This window comes from Chaetodon auriga, chromosome 8, assembly GCF_051107435.1.
Source record: "Chaetodon auriga isolate fChaAug3 chromosome 8, fChaAug3.hap1, whole genome shotgun sequence".
In the NCBI taxonomy this organism is placed as follows: domain Eukaryota; kingdom Metazoa; phylum Chordata; class Actinopteri; order Chaetodontiformes; family Chaetodontidae; genus Chaetodon; species Chaetodon auriga.
The window spans coordinates 26,937,501-26,957,500 of NC_135081.1; the positions used below are offsets into that span (position 1 = coordinate 26,937,501).

At 47.8% G+C, this 20,000-nt stretch overlaps 1 protein-coding gene across 2 annotated transcripts in view; it reads left to right on the top strand.

The window, feature by feature from the left end:
* bbs9 (Bardet-Biedl syndrome 9) overlaps positions 1-20,000 on the top strand; it is a 126,101-nt gene that overhangs the window by 66,728 nt on the left and 39,373 nt on the right. For both annotated transcript variants that reach the window (XM_076737114.1, XM_076737115.1), the window contains 3 exons: positions 1,680-1,862; positions 8,788-9,037; positions 17,128-17,238. In XM_076737114.1, the coding sequence (XP_076593229.1) occupies positions 1,680-1,862; positions 8,788-9,037; positions 17,128-17,238 (544 nt within the window). The remainder of the gene's footprint in view (positions 1-1,679; positions 1,863-8,787; positions 9,038-17,127; positions 17,239-20,000) is intronic.

The following is a 20,000-nucleotide window of genomic DNA, read 5'->3' on the forward strand; positions in this document are numbered from 1 at the left end:
CTCTCACACACACACACACACACACACACACACACACACACTTCACTTTCGAGCCTTCCATCTCTGTTTTCGCAGTATCAGATGGCGAGCGCTGGATCCATTTGTCAAACAAACTGCAGGCGTACGTTGGCGCTCAGGCCTGCAGATCACTCCTTCATCTGTGCACACACTCGTCCATTAGTCCCAGATCTGCTTTCACCTCCTCTTTTTCTCTCTGTCCGTTCATCCCTCCTCCTCCTCCTCCCTCATCTCCCGTTTCTCTTCGTCCGGCTTGTCCTTTCTTGTCGTCCTCGCCGCCATCCGTCTTGCTCTGTCATCACTCGTTCGCTCCCCTCCACTCATCTCTACTCCTCTGTTGTTGTAATGATGGAGGGATGAAGGGATTGACCCCTGGCTGGAGGTCAGAGTTCACCTGGTCCCACCACACCTCTTTCACGCATCCACTCGCCATCCAGCAGCGCTGAGCTGTGCACTTAGAAGAACTTGAGCTCGTCTTGTGCGGCTTTTCCTGGTTTTCATTTCAAAGCGAGTATTCGGTTTTGCTCTGGAACTTTTTTTGGAAAAACATGCAACAGGAGCAGGTTGTTTCTGAGAACGAAGCCAATCAGGAATGAAGATGGCACGTCGAGAGCGGTTGAACAGCTCGGTCTGACTGAGAGTTTAATCCGAAAACCACAGAAAACAACACTAACTCTAAGGGGATTATGGGTAGAAGGACGCTCACTTCCTCCTCCTGCTGCACAAAGACCACGCACAGCATCGGCGCTGTGGAGTGTAGCAGCAGCGAGCGCAGCGCTGGATGTTGCTCTCAGCGACCACGTGTTTCAAAAGCAGCGTGTTTTGATGAAGCTGTTCAGGGTGAATTCACGCTCATGTAAATGAGAGTAAATCAGCCAGCTGACAGACTGCAGTTTGGCAGCAGAGGAGGAGCCGTGGACCCGATGCTCGTAAAAATGTTTACACAGGTTGTGCAGTCGACACTCGGGGTCTTCTGGGATAAATGGGCGTGTTGTAGAGAAACGGCTCTCAATAAAACGGCCAGACCCTCAGAGAGCCAAAAAATGATTCATGATGTGTCAGATGCTGTGTTGTATTTCCAGCACAGAAATGTTCTGTGCCGTGTTTTCCTTGATAAATAAAACATTTTTAATTCTTACGGTTCATTTTCAAGGATGCGACAAAGGCTGAATCTTCAGGTTTATGGACTCTTCTGAGAGGAGCAGAGATCGGCTGTCCTGCTTTTTCCTGCAAAATGTTTCCTCCTTCAGGTGTTGGGCTTCAAAACGCCACGAGTTAGCATCTCTCTAACCCTCCTCTGGAGAATAAGAAAATAAAGTTCAGCACTTCTACATTATTGTTTTGTTTCTAAGGTCAAGAATGAACCGTCCATCTCTATTTTTGTAACTAAGTTATTTTTTCCATTGATCTCTCACTACATTGACCATCAGCCTTCATCAGAAATTTTAAAAGTTTGACCATCAGTACATTTTGACAACCAGTATGTGGTTGTTCACAGTATATTTAGTTTTAAAAGCAGATATTTATTCATATTTATTCATCTGCATCAAGCAAACAGTCACTTTTTCATGTGAAGCAGAGATGTGAAACCATCTGTACCGTGTGGTTATCAGCTGCCCTGGTTATTAGGAGAGGCATTCACTGACTCCTCCCTCCTCCAGGTGATGGCTCTGGCAGAGGCGGCGGAGGAGAACCGGGCGCTGCTGGAGGAGGCGTTCGTCCGCCTGAGGAGCGCCACACACCTGCTGGTGCTGCTGCTGTCGCTGTGGCAGGGCCTGACCCCCGACCAGACAGCCATCCTGGAGGCCACGCTGCTGCCGCTGCTGCAGGACACACCGCAGCTGGTACGCACACGCACACACACACACACACACACACACACACACAGAGGAGGCCATTAACATGTCAGTGTATGTCCATCCATCTGCAGCCTGCTCAGTAAACACAGCCGCAGCTTAAACACACACTCTGAAAACTTTTAAAATACATTAAGTACTTTTGGTCCCTGAGGAATATACACACACACACAGACACACACACACACACACACACACACACACACACATTTTCAGTCACACACTCACTCTGCTACTCAACACTCACCTGTCAGTTCTGTGCTGTGAGTGTGTTCTGCAGTACCTGTTTATGATTTAAGCATTAAAGCTTGGTGTGTGTGTGTGTGTGTGTGTGTGTGTGTGTGTGTGTGTGTGTGAACAGACAATGGACATGCAAATACACACCAGAGGTCAAGGTCACATTAGGTCTCAGCGTGAATTAATGACATTTTGCTCTTTAAGCAGCCTCTGACTTTGACTCTGAGCTGTGTGTGTTTGTGTGTGTGTGTGTGTGTGTGTGTGTGCGTGTGTGTGCGTGCGTGTGTGTGTGTGCATGCAGCAGGGGGCTCAGCTCTGTATAAACAGCCATGTTGACAGAGCTCCTGCATTTGCTGCAGTCAGACCACGAAAGATTTCCCGCCCCACAGAGACACTGACAGCGTGTACTGTACTTACTGTGTGTGCGTGTGTGTGTGTGTGTGTGTGTGTACATGTGCGTGTGTGTCTTAGTTTTTCCATAGCTCTGATCAATCCCCTCAACCTCTCATTACCACTAAGTCTATTTCCAGCCTCCTCCACATTAGACACAAACATCTGTGTCGTCATAAACAACAGTACATAAAATATCTTTTACGGTGAACACACACACGCACACACACACACGCACACACACACTGATTGTAGACAGGAATAGGTTTAGAGGGTCAGTTGATGAGCCTCGGAGGACTGTGTACCTCAGTGTGTGTGTGTGTGTGTTATTTTAAATGGGATTAATGGCATTAGGTGAATTAGCGGTAATCAGGGTCACGTCCATAACTTAAAACAAACAGGTGCACCGATGAGCTATTTTGAGAAAACACAACACATTCTGCAGCACAGGGCCACGAACACACACTGAGAGCGACGCTGTCGCAGTTCTCTGTAACGCACCAGCACAAGCTTTCCTCTTTTCTTTTACTCTTCCCCTCAGAGGGTCATTCTGCCTCATTAGAACTCGTTGTTCTGGCCTCATTTTCGATCACATTGTCCTCATCAAAACACCTGCTGAAGTAAAGCAGGTGATTGACGAGTGTCACTGAGTGTGAAAACATAATATTAAATCTGGATTTCCAAATGGAGTCTGCCCGTCGCCCTCTTCATCTGTCCTGTGACAACACAGGTGAGATGATTCCAGGTGAGTGTGACTCCCTTTAGAGGAATGAATCTCATGAATCTCATGAACAAGAATGAAGCCACAGAGGAGGACAGACAGAGGGACGGAAAGCTGGATTAAAGGAGGAGACAGAGGGGTTAAAGGGTGGAGGAGGAGGAGGTGGTAGACAAGGAGGGGAAAGTGGGAAGAGGAGGAGTCAAGGAGCCTGATGCTTCATCCAAACATTCATCCTCCACTTTATCTGCATAAAGCACATCAGCATGTTCATCAGCTCGTCTGGACTCCTCAGGACAGCTGGACAGTTGGACAGTTTAGAGAGACAGCAGCATCCAAGCTGCTGATGTGGAAGTGGGCAGACAGATGTAATGGAGGCATGTCTGCACTGATAATCCCCATTTTCCTCTCCGTCCTTCCCACAGACTCTCGTCTCTGCTGCATGAAATGTAGGAATATGCAACAGAACACCAAATGACCTTTGACCTGCGCGTCATCTGTCACATTAGCCTGGATTTTGTGGTTATCCAGCTGAGGCACAAAGTGCGAAGAACTTTAAAAATTCTAAAAATGTGCCGCAGCAGTTTTCCTCCCTCCCTGAAAACATGATTCAGGCGGCCGGGAGTCCGCTGACAGCAGCTGTGCACGCTCAGGCTTCATCAGAGGTGCATGTATATGTTCAGAAGAAGAAGACGGTCAGACAGGAGAAAGAGGAGGAGAAGTTCTCCCCACCCGTGCTAAAAGAGGTGGACTGAGGGGGGAGGAGGAGGAGGAGGAGCGCCAGAGGAAATGCATCTGTGTGGCATCGAACTGAACGTCTCATTTAGTTGCAGCCAACCAGAACACCTCCTCCTCTTCTTGCATTCCTCCTGCGCCTCCCTCTTGGTCCTCCTCCAGCCTCTTCCCTCTCTCCTCCTCTCCCTCCTCACTCACCCGCTCCTCATCCTCACCTCTCACTGCTCTTCTTCCCTTGTTTATTTCCCTTCCTCACTTCTACTTCTCGTCCTCCTGCTTCCTCCTTTCTGCTTCTCTCCGTCTCCCTCATCTTTGTTTTTCTCCTTCTCTTTTCTCTGTTAACTGTCCATCCTTCTCTCTTTGTCTCACCCTCACTCATCCTATTTATATCTCTCCCTCTTTCCTCTTCTCCTTTTCCCTCTCTTCCTTTTCCTTTCCTTCCTTCCCTCTTTTTTCTCTCTGTCCCTGATTTTCTAATGTTTTTTCCTCTCTGTCTCCTTTTCCCTCCCTTGTTCTTCTCCTTTCCCCCTCCTTTTCTGAGCCTCCCTCCCTTGTTCTCCTCCCTCCTTCTTTTGTCTCTTTTTCCATCTGTCACTCAGCTCTTGAACAGAGTTGCTGACGCTGTCTGTCTGCCTTCTATTCTTGCATGACCCCCTCGTTCTCCCGCCCTCTGTTGACTTGACCATCATGCCGCCTGCCTCGCGCTGGCTTCCTGCGCTCTCCGCCAAAAAATTCTATATAGTACCTGAAGTTATTCCTTCGGGCTCGTACCGCCGCAGAACTATTTACAGCACCGTAAAGAGCATTTTTAGAAAAGAAAAAGTTCTGTGCAGCTCAGAGTCAGATGGTCCTCTGAGCTTTATGGTGATATAAAGAAAGAGCCTCTGAAATGTTTCCAATCCAGGATTTTTTTCTGAGCCTCACAGACGCACTTTGTGTTTGACCAGGTGTCGGGTTTATTTGAAACACATCAGGTGGATTCTTGAATCCGTTTGCTTCCATATGACAGCTACCCCCAACCAAACAGCTTCACAAGGACTTCCTCTCCGCCTAGGAATAATGTCCACGTTGGACGAATCCACCCTGGTGCCACGTTCAGGCTGAAAAACGCCCAAAAACGCCCATTTGAATGGAGCCGCTTCAGCAGCAGCACAGCGGGGGGGCGGGGGGGGCAACGCAGAGGCCTCCAGCAAAAAAAAAAACAAAACGCAAGGTCATCCACAATGCTGGATCCGACCAATCAAATACGTGCAAGCGCACATTCCTGGTGGATTACTTTGTGACGTGAACGCTGTGTTTCTGCTTTCAGCCTCGCAATCGTCACGACAACGAGATGAAACGGCTCCCGCCGCGACACCGTCCAGATGTTTGACGTCTGTTAAACCTCTGAAGGCGAAGATCTGTCACTCCAGCTGGACTTCCTGAATCGTCCTTCCTGTCTCACTGTCTCGCCAGGGGAGCCCCCCGCGTTAAAACAACACACTGCTGATTTCAGCCTCTTTCAGCTAAGACGAGTGTTTGAGATGCTGTCATTTGTTTGCCTTAACGTTCCCGAGCTCTAACTGAACGGCACATTCATCCTGGAAATTGAGGACAAGACTTTTAAACCTTTTGGCGCTGAACTTCATCTGGGGCTTTGCACGACTGTCTAATATGACTGTAGGGTTGCTTTACCAGATGTCTTCAGTCCTCAGTCCCCCTCTGTCCATCTTGCTATCCTTCTTCATCTCCGTGTGCCTCCATCCCATCGTGTCCAGGTCATTTTGGCCTCACAGGGAGAAAATACTTCACCACACATTAATTATGTCCTGAATGAATGTTCATCCCACAAAACGACATCAGCTGTTTAAAACAAGTGTCACTCTCTTTCATAATATCACTGCTGGCTCCATTTTAGGCAAATTTAACAACAAATGATTAAGAAAATCCCTTTTGAACATGATTATTCCTCCAGACTGTTGGTAGCTTGTTGCACAAACTGAGCCAGATCTTGTAAATGTAGAACAATGCGGTTGTTGGATTTGTTGATATTTTGAATGAAACTGCACTTAAAATCTCCCTCCATGCTGTTGCGCTCCGTTCAAATCGCAGGTTTCCTTATCCCATATTAGCCTTGTGATCGTCAGTAGGCAAGCATTTATGGTAATTGGTCATATTTAAGGATGATTACACCCAAAAGTTGGAAAGTGAAAGAAAGGGTTGCATGCTGAAATGTGCCAAATTCAACTTTTGGGGTGTTTTTTCAGAAAAAGGAATATACTGATTTGGTCAAGGGAAGTGATTGTGGATGACTTTTCCTCCCTGGAGACGACTGTACAACACTGTTCTCACAGAGCCGGAGCTCAGGCTTCTCAAATGGCTTTCCCAGTCCGCCGTGATGAGGTTGTCAGGACTGAGGGATTGCTGTCTGAACCGTTACCCGTCTCTTTGGGAGTCCTCCAAGGTTGTGAGCTGGGCCCGGGAACATTTTATCCATGGCCATCCAGTAATGTTGCAATCACACCTGGGATTTCCCCCACGTCAAACCTGATATTCCTGATGCAGTTCAGACTGTTTGAGGACAAGAGACTTAGAGGACTTATGAAGAAAAAATGTTTGTACACCGTCATCAAAGCGAAACAGTGAAGCTCCTCGGGTCGACACAGCGCAGACAGGAAGAGCCACCGGTGCACCTCCACGTGTTAACAGCTAAACCGAGGGTCTGAGGAAGACCAGCTGGAGCAGGTTCTGGACTCTACCTGCCCAACGGCGGCTAACAGCAGTCCGACCAGTCGGACCAGCTGGTGAAGGAAGTGGAGCTTTCAGCCAAAGAGCCAAATGTTTCCTAAAGAGCTGACAGAGAGACAAAGAAAATAACTAGGCGACGGTTCGATCACACCTTCATCAGCTTTCAAAGGAGATTTCAGTGTCGTTTACAGCTCCCTCCGCTGCCCCCATGTGGCCAATCAGTGCTGATTAATTGCTTCCACAGCGTTCACCGTCACCTTTGTCAGGTGTCCTGAACTGGTCGTGAGTGTTTCTGAACGACCATCAGTCCCTTCGCTCCTCAGGATTTCTCTTGAGACGGTGAAGAACCATAAAAACATTGACTTAAAGAAAGTCTTCACTTGTGCGAAGTCTTAAAGAGTGCCACATGTTCACCAACACAAACTGCCTCAAAGATCAGCCAATCAGACAATCCCCCTCTTGTTTCTGGGGACAGGAAACAAAACGCTCTCCAATTTCGGCATTAGTGGGAACTTTGTCTTAATTTATCGCTCTGGCCCGGGCCCAGACCGGCTCCGCTCCACCTTTCTTTGCTTCCTTTCTTCTCGTTCAGGAGGATGAATGTCTGCCGTTTAGCTCGACAGACGTTTAATTTTCCTCCGCAGCGTGTGGAACGTATGTGTCAGTGCATGCGTGTGCGTGTGCGTGCGTGTGCGTGCGTGTGCGTGCGCGAGCGAGCCAAGTTTCCACAGAAACCTGCAGTTATGTTGCTCTGAGCGCTTGATCACCTGGTGAGGTATTGTGGTAAGAATAGGTCACCCACCTCCCAGCTCTCCTCCTCGTCCTCCCACTCCTCCTCCTCTCTCATTTTCTCTTCCTCCAGCCTCTTTTCCCTCCTCCGCTGTCTTCTCATTCCTCCGTTTTTATCTCTGCTCGTCCTTCGTCTCTGCACTCGTCTTTTTTCCATCTTTAATATCTGCCTTCCCCTCTATCATCATCTCATCTCCTTGACCTTCTACAACCCTCTCCATCTCTCTCTCCCCCTCTCTCTCTCTCTCTCCCTGTGTCTCCTTGTCTCTGTCTGTGTCTCTCTGTCATCATCATTACAGGGTTGATTACCTGTCATTATGGCTCATTAGGGGCCTATCAGCATGGCGGCAGGCAGGGGGAGGACGCGATGCAGGATAACTGAACAGGGGAGAGTGGGAGGATACCTGTCAGCACCCCCCCACGCATGTGTGTGTGTGTGTGTGTGTGTGTGTGTGTGTGTGTGTGTGTGTGTGTGTGTGTGTGTGTGTGTGTGTGTGTGTGTGATCAGAGATGCCCAGACCAGATATCTCAGAGACGACAGAGGGGGAGAGAGAGTGACAAAAGACATGTTTCTCATCTCCACACCGCCTTTTATTACCACTGTGTGTGTGTGTGTGTGTGTGTGTGTGTGTGTGTGTGTGTGTGTGTGTGTGTGTGTGCGCGCGGGGATTGACGACATTTTGGCGCGCCCTCCTTCAGACAGACCTTCAAAGGGCTGATTTTAAGGCTTAGTTTAGACTTAGGTTTAGGTTCAGGTGGGGGCTCACATTTAGTTGTCATGGTTAAGGTGAGTGTCCTCACAAGGATAGAACGTGTGTGTGCGTGTGTGTTCCTCCCTTTCGATCCTGTGTGTTTTATTATTTCGTTGCTCTTTTGTAAATGTCAAGATCGTTAAAGCATCCAGATTTAATGTCAGTGATTGTTCATTAAATCTTCTCTGTCGTCTCTTCGTCCCCGTCCTCCCTCCTTTTTACTTTCCATCAGTCTGTCGTCTTTTTCTGTCGGGCCCCTCATCTTTTCTTCCTCTCCTCTTCCCCTCTTCTTCTCCTCCCTTCCTCTCCTCAGCCCTCCTGCCCTCTCATCCTCTTGTCTCCCTCGTCTCCTGTCCCCTGTTGTCCTTCTTTTGTGCTCCTCCCTCTTTCTCTTTTCTGTCCATTCATGTCGAACCTTCCCTGAAATTCGTCCGACCCATCACTGCACTACGCTGAGTGCAGGACTTCTTTGGATTTTTTCCTCTTGTGTCTGCAGCTATTCCTTCTTTCTGTCCATCTTCCATCTAACCTGCTGTCCCTCCTCCTTCTCCTCCTGTCTCCTCAGGGCTGGGAGGAGAGCTGCGACGCTGCCGTCTCCCACCTCCTGCGGAGCTGCCTTTCGCGGAGCCCCAAGGACCAGGCCACGTCTCTGGCCCAGGCGGGAGGCCCCGTGCTGGGCCTGCCCAGCGACACCGCCCGCCTCAAGAAGCACATCACCTTGATGTGCGATCGCATCGGCAAGGGAGGCCGCCTCAGCCTGGCCTCCGAGGCCAACCTCCAGGTCCCCGCCCAGGTGCAGAGCCTGGCCGCTCCAGGTGAGTCGGGGAGGGGAGGGATGGTTGAATGAACAGGTAGCGCAGGAAGATCAGGTTCCTCCAACGAGCTCACGAGTTGACGAGGCTGAAGCTGTTCCACCATAACGGCAGTATAAAGTGACGTTGAGTTCGTTGGGCGCAGGATTAACCAGACACGTTAACATGGCCGCGGCGTTTTGAGAGTTCAGATCAGTGTGAGATTACTGGCGATTCACTTCCCCTCCAGCCTGAGCAGCGTTTTCACGTTAGCTCACATTATAGCAGTCCGTTCAGCTCACGGTCGGGCTCTTTCCGTGTCTTCATGTCGGCGTAAATGGCTTCCCTCCCTCTCCGAAGAAAAAGTAACATCTGTCATTTGGTCTCATATTTACCTTTTCCTGACATGCGCCCTCTTGTGGTCATTCAGATAATGACCATCTCTTAGAAATGGGAGGAAATATCATCAACATCCTGCTACCAACACTCAGCTTTGAGCCATGATGGCGTCACTTACAGGCCTTAACCTGCCAGTTTTACTCTCCTGAATTAATCCTTTATCATGGTAGCAGACCAGAAAACACTCATACGAGATGTTTTTGAAGACACTGGACCGTGTTGGACGCTAATGTGGCTGTGATACCCGAAGAAAACACAGAGTTGACGTCAGTATCAGCAGTGTGTGAGTCAGAGCTCCACCTTAAGAATATAAACATGTGTAAACAGAATTAAAATAGATTGAAAATATACGTATTTAAGATATAAATATTTCTATATCCGTGATATATATTTTTTTTTTTTATGATGTTTTTTATCGCACCGTCCTGTTTTTCACAGTTGAAACAGCTTTAAAAAAAAAAGTGGGGTGGAGTAAAATGAATCTGTTGCATTTAAAGCTGCGTCTGGGTATTTATGAGTGTGTGTGTGTGTCTGTGTGTGTCTGTGTGCAGTGTGTGTGTTGGTGTGTGTCCCCTGGTGAAGATTTTAGGCTTCGCCAGGCAAAGACATGAAGCCTATTCATCGTCCACTTTACAGCCAACACGCAGCCTCATATTTAAATGCATCCGTACACACACCCTCAGACACACATGTATGCAATAAATACCGCAAACAAGTACACACTTCAAACACACACACACACACACACACACACACACACAACATACACAAAATCCACAGCGCAGACACACTCATAAAAACATGGATACACTCACACACACTGGTGGTTGCATTTGTCAGGTACACACACTCATAAAATCACACACACACACACACACACACACACACCTTATGGATCATTTAGTCTTGGCTGAAGTTTATAGAGGTCTTTCTGACAAGATCATCAATTAGAGCCTGTCTCCTCTCCTCGCCTCCTTCCCTTCTTCCCTCCTCCTTTCATTCCTACCCTCCTCCCCCCTCACCTTTTCTCCGGGTTTCATTTCTAAAACTGTAAAGGTCGTTTTTGTACGTGTGCAACATCAGTTAACCTCAACGTTTTCCACAACAGTTGAAGACATGCGGCAGTTTAAGAGTTAATTTAGTGAGCAGGTTCACAGCAGCCTCTATAGCTGCGTCCATCCCTTTCATGCCCTTCTGTCTCTGTTTTTTGCCTGTGAAGCGAGCTAATAATGTCGTAAGCTAACGACCAAATTCTTACATCAACCCACAAAGCTCTGATTGGACGATTTTTCCTCCAATCAGTGGGCAGATTATAGATGTGGGCGGTGAGTCAGCAGGCTTCTAAAAGTCACAACGCTGCCAGAGCTTAGTGAGCTTTACAGATAAACTTTCATTGAGAAATAATGGTGTGTGTGTGTGTGTGTGTGTGTGTGTGAGTGTGTGTGTGTGTGTGTGTGTGAGTGTGCGAGTGAGACAGAGAGGAGGTCTACAAAACTTTAAAGGCTTGTTTAAAACTCATTACAGTGATTATAGTAATTTTGCACAAAGTTCAGTGGAACAGAACCGAATCAATTAATTAAGCGTGTGTGTGTGTGTGTGTGTGTGTGTGTGTGTGAGAGAGGGAGAGTGTGAGTGTGTTTGTGTTTATGTTTCCTTGTCATGCGGTCTCCCCTCTCTCCTTTGGTCAGCTGCCAAAATTCACACACACACACACACACACACACACACACACACACACACACACACACTCAGCGCTGCAGTAAACAGTCGTTCGTTAGCAGCCTCAGATGTTGCTTTTTCACCCACCCGTAAACATACACACTTGTTTACGTTTCCAACAACACCGGCGGCAACCGTTTCCCTCCAAAACCACACACACACACACACACACACACACACACACACACAGGATACCACACAACAAGCCCCGCTTCATTGGTGCAGAGTGTGTGTGTGTGTGTGTGTGTTAATGTGTTTATGTGACAGTTTTCTGGATACATAAACTCCTTACAACACACACACACACACACACACACACACACACACACACACTCCTAAATACACACTGAGACTGACAGTGTCGCTCTCGTTGTTCGAGGGTGGCTTCAGCTCCGTCCTTCATCCAATGAGAGAGAGCGGGGGGGGGGGTGCAGGTTGTCTTGATGCAGGGACAGATGGTGCGTTTAAGGTCCAAAGGAAAAGAGAACCTCCTCTTTAACCTTTTCCTTTTCTGAACCATTCAGCCTCAAAGCTGCTTACATTCATCACATTTATTCAAACAGGCCGGCTGAGTTGAGCACGAAGTGTCAGTCAGACCGCGTTAATACCGCAGGGCATGATGGGTAATAGAATATGTCCCCGTGTAATAAAAACCACCGCTGTGGACGCCATCTTAGCCACAGACAATCTACAGGAGCTGATACACCTTCATCATCAGTGTTATCTGTTCGTGTAACATAAAATCAGTTTGGCTCTAAAGGCTGAGTGTCGAAGAGTTTAAGAAAATCCTTTTCCTCTTCTGCGCTCGTCACACTGCGTGCTGAGCGGATGAAGCGGCCGTAATAGTTATGACGGGAGCAACGGATGAAGCCACGTGACGTTATAGAGCGACAGGGAGGACGTCGAGGTGGACGGACGGGACACGGGCTGACACATCGTCTGTGTTTGACTTCTTACGTTCAGGCAGAGGACGAAGCAGATGAGCCGGAAATGCAGAATAGAGCGTATAACATGAAGAAGTGTACGCGGTGCTCTTCTTTTGACTGAGCGAAGGATTCGAGCTGTTTATGGCGTCACGATGACAGATCGAACATTAACGCATCACAGCTGTTATCATCAGCGTCACCGCGCAGAGGTAATTAAAGCCAGGGTACATGTGGATTTTATCTCCTCCTGTCCAATCCCTCTCTCCATCACCTGACCCTCTGTCTCGCCCTGATGACATCATTCAGACCAACTGGCTTCAGCAGCTGCACTCTGTACACACACGCACGCATGCACACACACACACACACACTTACACACCTGGTGAAATCAGGAGTGTTTATCACATGGTTCATTAGTCAGTGTGCTGTCAGCATAGCTTTGAACTGACCTCAACTAGGGAGGTTTGTATATTGAAGTCCTCTCCCACACACACACACACACACACACGCACACACACACCCATTTTATCTCTCTGAATATGTTATTTAGCGGCGGTGAGCAGCTCTTTTGGCAGCTCTCAGCTTCCTCTTGTGTCGTCTGTTTCTGCTCGGCTGTGTTCTGTTTTTCGGCTGTTTCCTCTGTTTTAACTTGCAATTAATCTTGTGTAATTGTGCTTTTTTGTCTTTGATCAGTTTCTGGTCTGTTGTTTTTCTTCTTCTGTTGTCCTCTTTGCGGTTGCTGCTCCTTTTCTTCCTCCCTGTTCAGCGTCGTGTCGTGTGTTCAGCTCTTTTCCGAACGCGTTGAATCACGGTGGAGTTTCTGAAAGTGATTTATTCTCATGTCTCCGTTCTTCCTCTTCTCTCCTAATGAAGTCAAAGAAGTTCACTAATGTTCACAGTACAAAAGCAAGCAAACACACAGACTACACACACACACACACACACACACACACACACACACACATGGTCCCATCCCTATAGTGCATGTGTGTGTGTTGCAGTTATTTTCACAGTGTTCCACTGGTAGCTGTGGTTTGGGGCCTGCATCTATTTTAGACCTAAAGAGAGAGGAGAAGATGGGCTGTGTTTGTGTGCACGAGTGTGTGCGCACACATGTATTTATGTGTGTGTATGTGTGAGTTCAGAGAACGCAGAGCAAAGGAAAATACATGTAGTATGTGTAAGTGTAGGTCATGTCTTGTGTGTAATCCTGACCAGCTGTCTTTGTTCTGTCTCTGTGGTGTTTCCAAATTGAAGAGTTCTCCTCCAGGATGCTAAATATAAACCAGCAGAGCTCTATTTTGGAAAGAATCAATCAGTACCTGAAGTTCATCGTTCAATAAATCTGAAACGCTCTGCCCCAGCTGAGAGAATTCACTTCCACTTTGGGCGAGGAGACGTCTTCTGAAGGCAGATTTTCTGTTTTTCAGTCACTTTATTGAAATGTCAAACAAGGTTTGACATATACACAACTTACAATGTGTGTGTGTGTGTGTGTGTGTGTGTGTGTGTGTGTGTGTGCGCGTCTGCCCATGTAGTACTCAAAGTAGTTTGCAGGTTTAGACTTTGAAAGCTAGACAGAACAGATCAGGTGTCCGACTCACACACACACACACACTCACTCACACACACACACACACACACACACACACACACACACACACACACACCATTCTTTAAAGGAATCACACTTCCTGGTTTTTGATTTGTTCTCAAAAGCATTTGAGTGAGTGTGTGTGTGTGTGTGTGTGTGTGTGTGTGTGTGTGTGTGTGTGTGTGTGTGCGTACAGAGATGTGTATGTTGGGGGGTTGAAATAGTGTAAAGCCCGCAGCCATACTGCCGGTAACCACAGCGGCACAGTGTCACCCCCATCTTCAAACCGCAGCCCAGAATAAAGCAGGAATGCGCTGGTGCCTCCACGCTGCAGACCAAGACAGAGCTGTCTATTGGACGCCGGTTCACCCCTCGACCGAGCTGTCCAGAACTGTTCCAAAACTGGCCCGAAGCGCCCCCGAACTGTCACGGAGCAGCCCAGATGATCCCACAACGTCCCAAACTGTCACAGCATGGCTTGAACCCTCTTCAAGCTGTCCTCAAACGGTCGTGGACTCATCCAAACCATATATACAAATTTCCCCACAAATGTCCAAAATGTCTCACACAGTTAGACGCTGTTCCCAACTGTCCTGCACTGTCCTCAGCTGTACCTTAACTCCATCATAACTGCACCAGTCTCCAGTGTCCCAAACTGTCCTTAATACCCTGAAAACGTCACTGATTTCAAACTCTCCAGAAACAAAAACAAACTTTATTTAAACTGTCTCCAAACATCTGCTAATTGCATCAAACTGCCCTTTGTCCAAATGACCCAGGCTGGACCAGCACCTCCTAAACTAAGAGATATCTTTAACTGCACAAAACGTCCCCAGTACGTGCCAAAATCATCCCGTCTGCCCAGATATGTTCTCTCTCCAACACCATGAAAGCTCAGTCTGAATGTTCTTCTCCACATTGGACACATTGGACACACATGTCTCCAAACTGACGAACTGTTCCAAAACCTGCTGACTAGGTCTGAATATGAAGGGTTTTCTTTAGATCCAGGAGGTTGTGCGTATGTCCATTCACTGTGAAGCTGACAGAGTCACTCATGTGCAGCATCAGTGCATACTGAAGTGCCTGTTTTGTTTATTATATTGTTTACTTTTTCATCATGCACTGTCCCATTTGCTGCTGTAACGCTGCAGATTTCCCCGCTGTGGGATTAATAAAACATTATCTTTTCTTAATAGTTGACACCAGAGGCTTCCTGGTGGCTGAGGAGGCGATCGAGCTGCTGGATGTTATGGATTTTCAAAATATCGTGGATTCACTGCAGAAACTCTCAAAGCTGCGTACATAAAATTTACTTGACTCTTTTAACATCATTAGTAACAAGACAACAACACATGCTTACACACGCTGCACCATCGCTACATCAACTGCTTCTAGTTCTACTTTAAATCCGTCAACCGTGACCGTTTCTACCAGTACTGTTACAAGTACTGCATACTGTATAATCACACTGTCATCTCCCATTCTGCAGCTTCTCTTGAGTGTGGAAGTGTTTTTAAGTGTGATGTGGTGCAGAGTATTGGGCCTAAACCTCAGGGTTGTCTAAAACTGATAGCCCGACCAGTGCGACAAATATAGACCTGACCACGACCGAGAGAAACACAGATACACACCGCAGCTCCGACCAGGCGCTGCTGCAGCTACTATTTACAGAGAGGGAGAAGGAGAGAGCCGAGAGGCAGGAATGTGTGAGATGTCAGTGCAAAGAGTCCATCTGTGTGTGTGTGTGTGTGTGTGTGTGTGTGTGTGTGTGTGTGTGTGTGTGTGTGTGTGTGTGTGTGTGTGTGCGCGCGACGCGATTTTGTTTCAGAGTAAGTTGCTCCAGAGGTGGGCTATTTCCTTACCTGATGTTGATGTAAGACTGAGGTTAAAACACACACACACTGACCCACACATTCCCCGTGAAATTGTAAGACAGCGGCGAAAAAAAAACGGCTGGCCTTAGAAAAACACCTGCCCAATTAAGAGCGAGGCATATCTCATTTCAAACAACTGTGAGTGTGTGTGTGTGTGTGTGTGTGTGTGTGTGTGTGTGTGTGTGTGTGAGAGAGAGAGTGTGTGAGAAGCCACAGGCTGTGCTCTCACCAAAGAGAACAAGATTGGCTTTAGAAAAGGCCAGGATAAATATTAGAGAGGGCTTAGGGTAATCTGTGCACACACACACACACACACACACACACACACACACACACACACACACACACACACACACACAGACATAGACGCAGTGGGGGAGATGGAGACACACACACATTCTCAGACACCTTAAGGTAGACATGATGGCAGACACACACATGCACACTCTGCCTTGTACACGCCCGAACACACAATGCACAATGATTGTAGTGCACGGTCAGTGAAAGCACCATGAAACTGGACACAATCCTCAGGGAGGAGAGGAAATTAGGAGACAGGGAGGGAGAAAGAGGGAGAGAAGAGGTGAGGGGGATGAAAAAAAAATGGAGGAGGGAAGAAGAGGACACTCGGAGGGAAAGGAGGCGATGGGAAGAGGGTGGAGAGGGAGGAGAAGGGGATGAGGAGCAGACGGAGACAGGGAGGAGAGGAAGAAGAGGAAGAGGAGACAGAGAGGGGAGGAGAGGAATGAGGAAGGGGCAGGAAGAGGAGACAGAGAGGTGGGACGCAGGAGAGACAAGGCGTCCAATTCATCGGCCTCAGGAGCTCCCTAAATCCAGACTGATCCATGGGATTCAAGCAGGGATTTCGTCACACACACGCACACACACAAAAACACGCACGCACACACTTGCAAACCACATGTTCAACACTGTTATTCCACGCTGCATTTCTTCTTCACTACACTTACTACCACACTCACAGCAGGAAAATGATTATTATGATGATTTGCAGCAGGAAAGAAACACAAATGTCCATTAAAGGACATATTTAATACACATTGAAGACCAGCAGTGTCCAAACAACAACACCACTGCTGTCCTTCATCACGAAGCTTCGACGGCACCTTCACAGAATACAACACAAAAACAACATGTCAGTGTTATCGGTGTGTAAATGTCCTTGCTAATTATATATGAGGACAGGATATGCAGTACTTGAAAAAGGGGGACATGCACGTGGTTCTGTTAATACTGCACAGGTTGACATGTTCACACATGTCCTCGTGGTCATAACTTCAGGGCTGCAAGATGGCAAATTAAAAAATTCATGTCATGCAAAAACCTCGCAGTTATGCAGATTCAGAAAGTACAATTTCAACTTCAAAGTCCTCTGTTATCAAAGCGTGGGTGGGGAATGAAAACGCTGGCCTCTGTCAAGATGGCGCCGCTCCAGGAAATGAAACCCTTCCTCCCTCAATGAAGCGGCTCACTGTCCAGCCGCAGACTTCTCTTGTCGCACCGAGCAGCTCTGAGTGCACTCGTTCATTACTTTAGCTCGTATAGCGTTCGGCTGATGTGTTTCCTCTACCTGTCACTCAGGGGGTGTCGAGCCCATCGCAGAAGTGGCTGGTGACGGGGAGGAGCTGGAACTCCCGCAGGAGGCGGCCAAGTTCATCAAGAAGAAACAGCCGTCTAAGAAAGTCAAGAAAGGTAGGAGCACAACTCCTCCGTTCCTCCTCATCTTTCTTCTTCTTTCCACTGAACCGTCATCGTTTCACCTTTCCAAGCGGCCTGTGTCAGAGTACATCAGTGCATCCACAGCTCTGCTCCCAGCCTGCCGATGAATCCTGACCAGAGCCCTGACACTGATATCTGTTCGCTGTCTGTCACACTGCTGTAATCCGCCGCCGTGTCCCCTCACGGCGCAGTGCCTCGTCTGTTATGTGTACATGCCATTTCGACTGCCGCTGGCTCAGGGTCTGCACAATCAGCATGGTTTGGATTCTGGTCGGTGCCAGAGATGAAATCAAACATTTGGTTGTGCAGATGCAGCGTGGATGCTCACAGCGATTCTCAGTGTTTATCTTTGTTTATTTTTTCCCTCCCTACTGTCCGGCGTTGTTTTTGTTGCTGTGAGTAAAGTCTCACTTTAACGATCTCTGGTTCTCACTCGTGGGCCGATGTTACGAGCCAGCCTGTCCTGACTGTCCGTGTTGTCCACAGTGAGTGTGTTCTCGTCATACTCTGCTGAGTTAAGGTTGTGCTGTGTCACCTCTGATTGTCATGGATGAAATCTAAAGGTCTTGCCAAGTGGCGGACAGTTTGGAGACTTTCTGCGTTTTTACCTATGATATCACGCTGTTGGCTTCTTTCACCTCCTGTGTGTGTGAAGCACCTCCAGTTACCTCCTATTTACCTTAACTGCAGAAGGTAACAGGCCTGTATTTAGCATTTGCTTCTAGTTCCCTCTGTCTGATAAGCATAGCTGGTCATATTTTGGCACGTGATGGAAATATGTGTTATGCTGAGTTATGCTAACCCCACCCATTATTCAAGACCCGGCTTTTATTTGAACAAATGCAGCATATCAACTAGTCCTCTGCACTGAGAGTCGATGTGGTTTGGCAGCGTGGTCAAGACGCCTTCCAGGCACTTTCCCATTCAGGTATGCAGGGTGTGCCCAGCTGGAAGGATACGTAAAGGCAAACCTACAAAAACCTGCAAAGATTACGTAGATTAACAAATGAGGCTGAGGAATGTGACTAGAGTGCATCTGTGCTGCTGTGTTTACCTGGACCAGGTAAGCATCTGGAGCATGGACACCTGCGAAAAGTTTGGTTTGTATTTTCTTCCCTTGTCTTACAAGATGTAGAACAGCAGAACTCAGGGGTGGGAGGTCAGTAGTCACTTTTTTATTCCTGTCCAGATGATGTACTTTGGAGAATTCTGTCCCTACATGTTAATGTCATTGTAGAAAGTCTGTACTGCTCATTCTTCACTGCTTCCACTCCTCTGTGTTTTGACTGCTTTTGCTGCCGTAGCCATAATCACAGTGAAGAGCTTCCTGTTGTCAGGTCTGCCGTCCCTGTCCTCTGTTTGGGGCGTTGGACCCGGCTCTCGTCCTCCACTCAGTGTCTGCTGTCTCTCGCTCTTCTCTTAGTTTTCATCGCTCTGGTTCTTCTGCTCTGAGTTTGTCGTCTGTCTAATAGAAACGAAGCAGATTAGAAGAGCAGTTATCTGGTTTATTTATTTATCCTAATCAGCCCAGTGAAGACGGCTGAAACCTCAGCATCTTTCTTCCATCCGTTACAAACCTGATTATTTTCACCTGAGATACGACGAGGAGATCACTCTAAACACCAGGGATGGGTCAAGATTTTCATTCAGTCGTAACAAAAACACACACACACACACACACACACACACACACACACACACACACACACACACTCACACACACACCAGCCAAACATGAAAACTCAGTATGAAGAACTTTCTGGAATCATTCATTATGTGTCGATCAAATGACGAGCTCAATGTCAAAAAGTGGATTTCAGAGTCACACACACACACACACACACACACACACACACACACACACACACATGTCACTCTTACCTTTCAGTTCCAGCCTCCAGACATGATTGAAAAGAGCAAAAGGAAAATGATCCCTAATTAGTATTGTTTGTCATGGAAATCTCCAGAGCAAGTCTGTGGTTTGCACTTAAAGTGAGGGGAGGAAGGAGGGACGGGGGCCGGGGTGGGGGGTGGGGGGGACAGGGAAGTTATTTGGTGAAGGAGGGAGGGCCGGGGAGGGGTAACATCATGTCCAGACTTGTCCTGTAGCCACCACTCCTCCTCCTCCTCATCAGACAGAACAACACAGAGACAACAAGGAGCAGCCAGATAATGTCATTGAAGCCTGCAGTGAGAGGCTCCTTCAGCCTGGAGCTCTCTGACTTGCTCAAGGACACTTCAGCTGGGCGGAGTCACATAAACCACTACAATCAGCTTGAATGTCCCGTGCACCACAAAGCAGTTTGTTCACTTAAAATCTCTTTGATGGTAGCACGGGTGATTACGTTAACTTCACCTTTTCTACACCTTTGATTAATCACAGGGTTGATGGTTTGACTCCTGCCTCCTCCTACCAGCATGTCCAGCGTTCTCGAGCAAGACACTTAACACCAAACTGCTCAATGAGCAGGTCAGCAGCTTGCATAATGAAATACGATCCAGGAAGTTCAGGTGGAGGAACAGAATCACGTGTTTCTAATGTGTTTCTGGACTGTCACAGAGGATTCTGTCCACGCGGTGATCCCCGGTCAAAGTGACGCAGTCGTGCTGCTTGGTCCACGGTCTGAATCTGGCCGTACACTGGAGCGTTTCTGTGCAGTGGTGGCAAAATGCCAAAAAAGCCTTTGGGTGTCGGGGGCAGCTCACAACTCCCATAAAACCAGGGAACAAGCTGG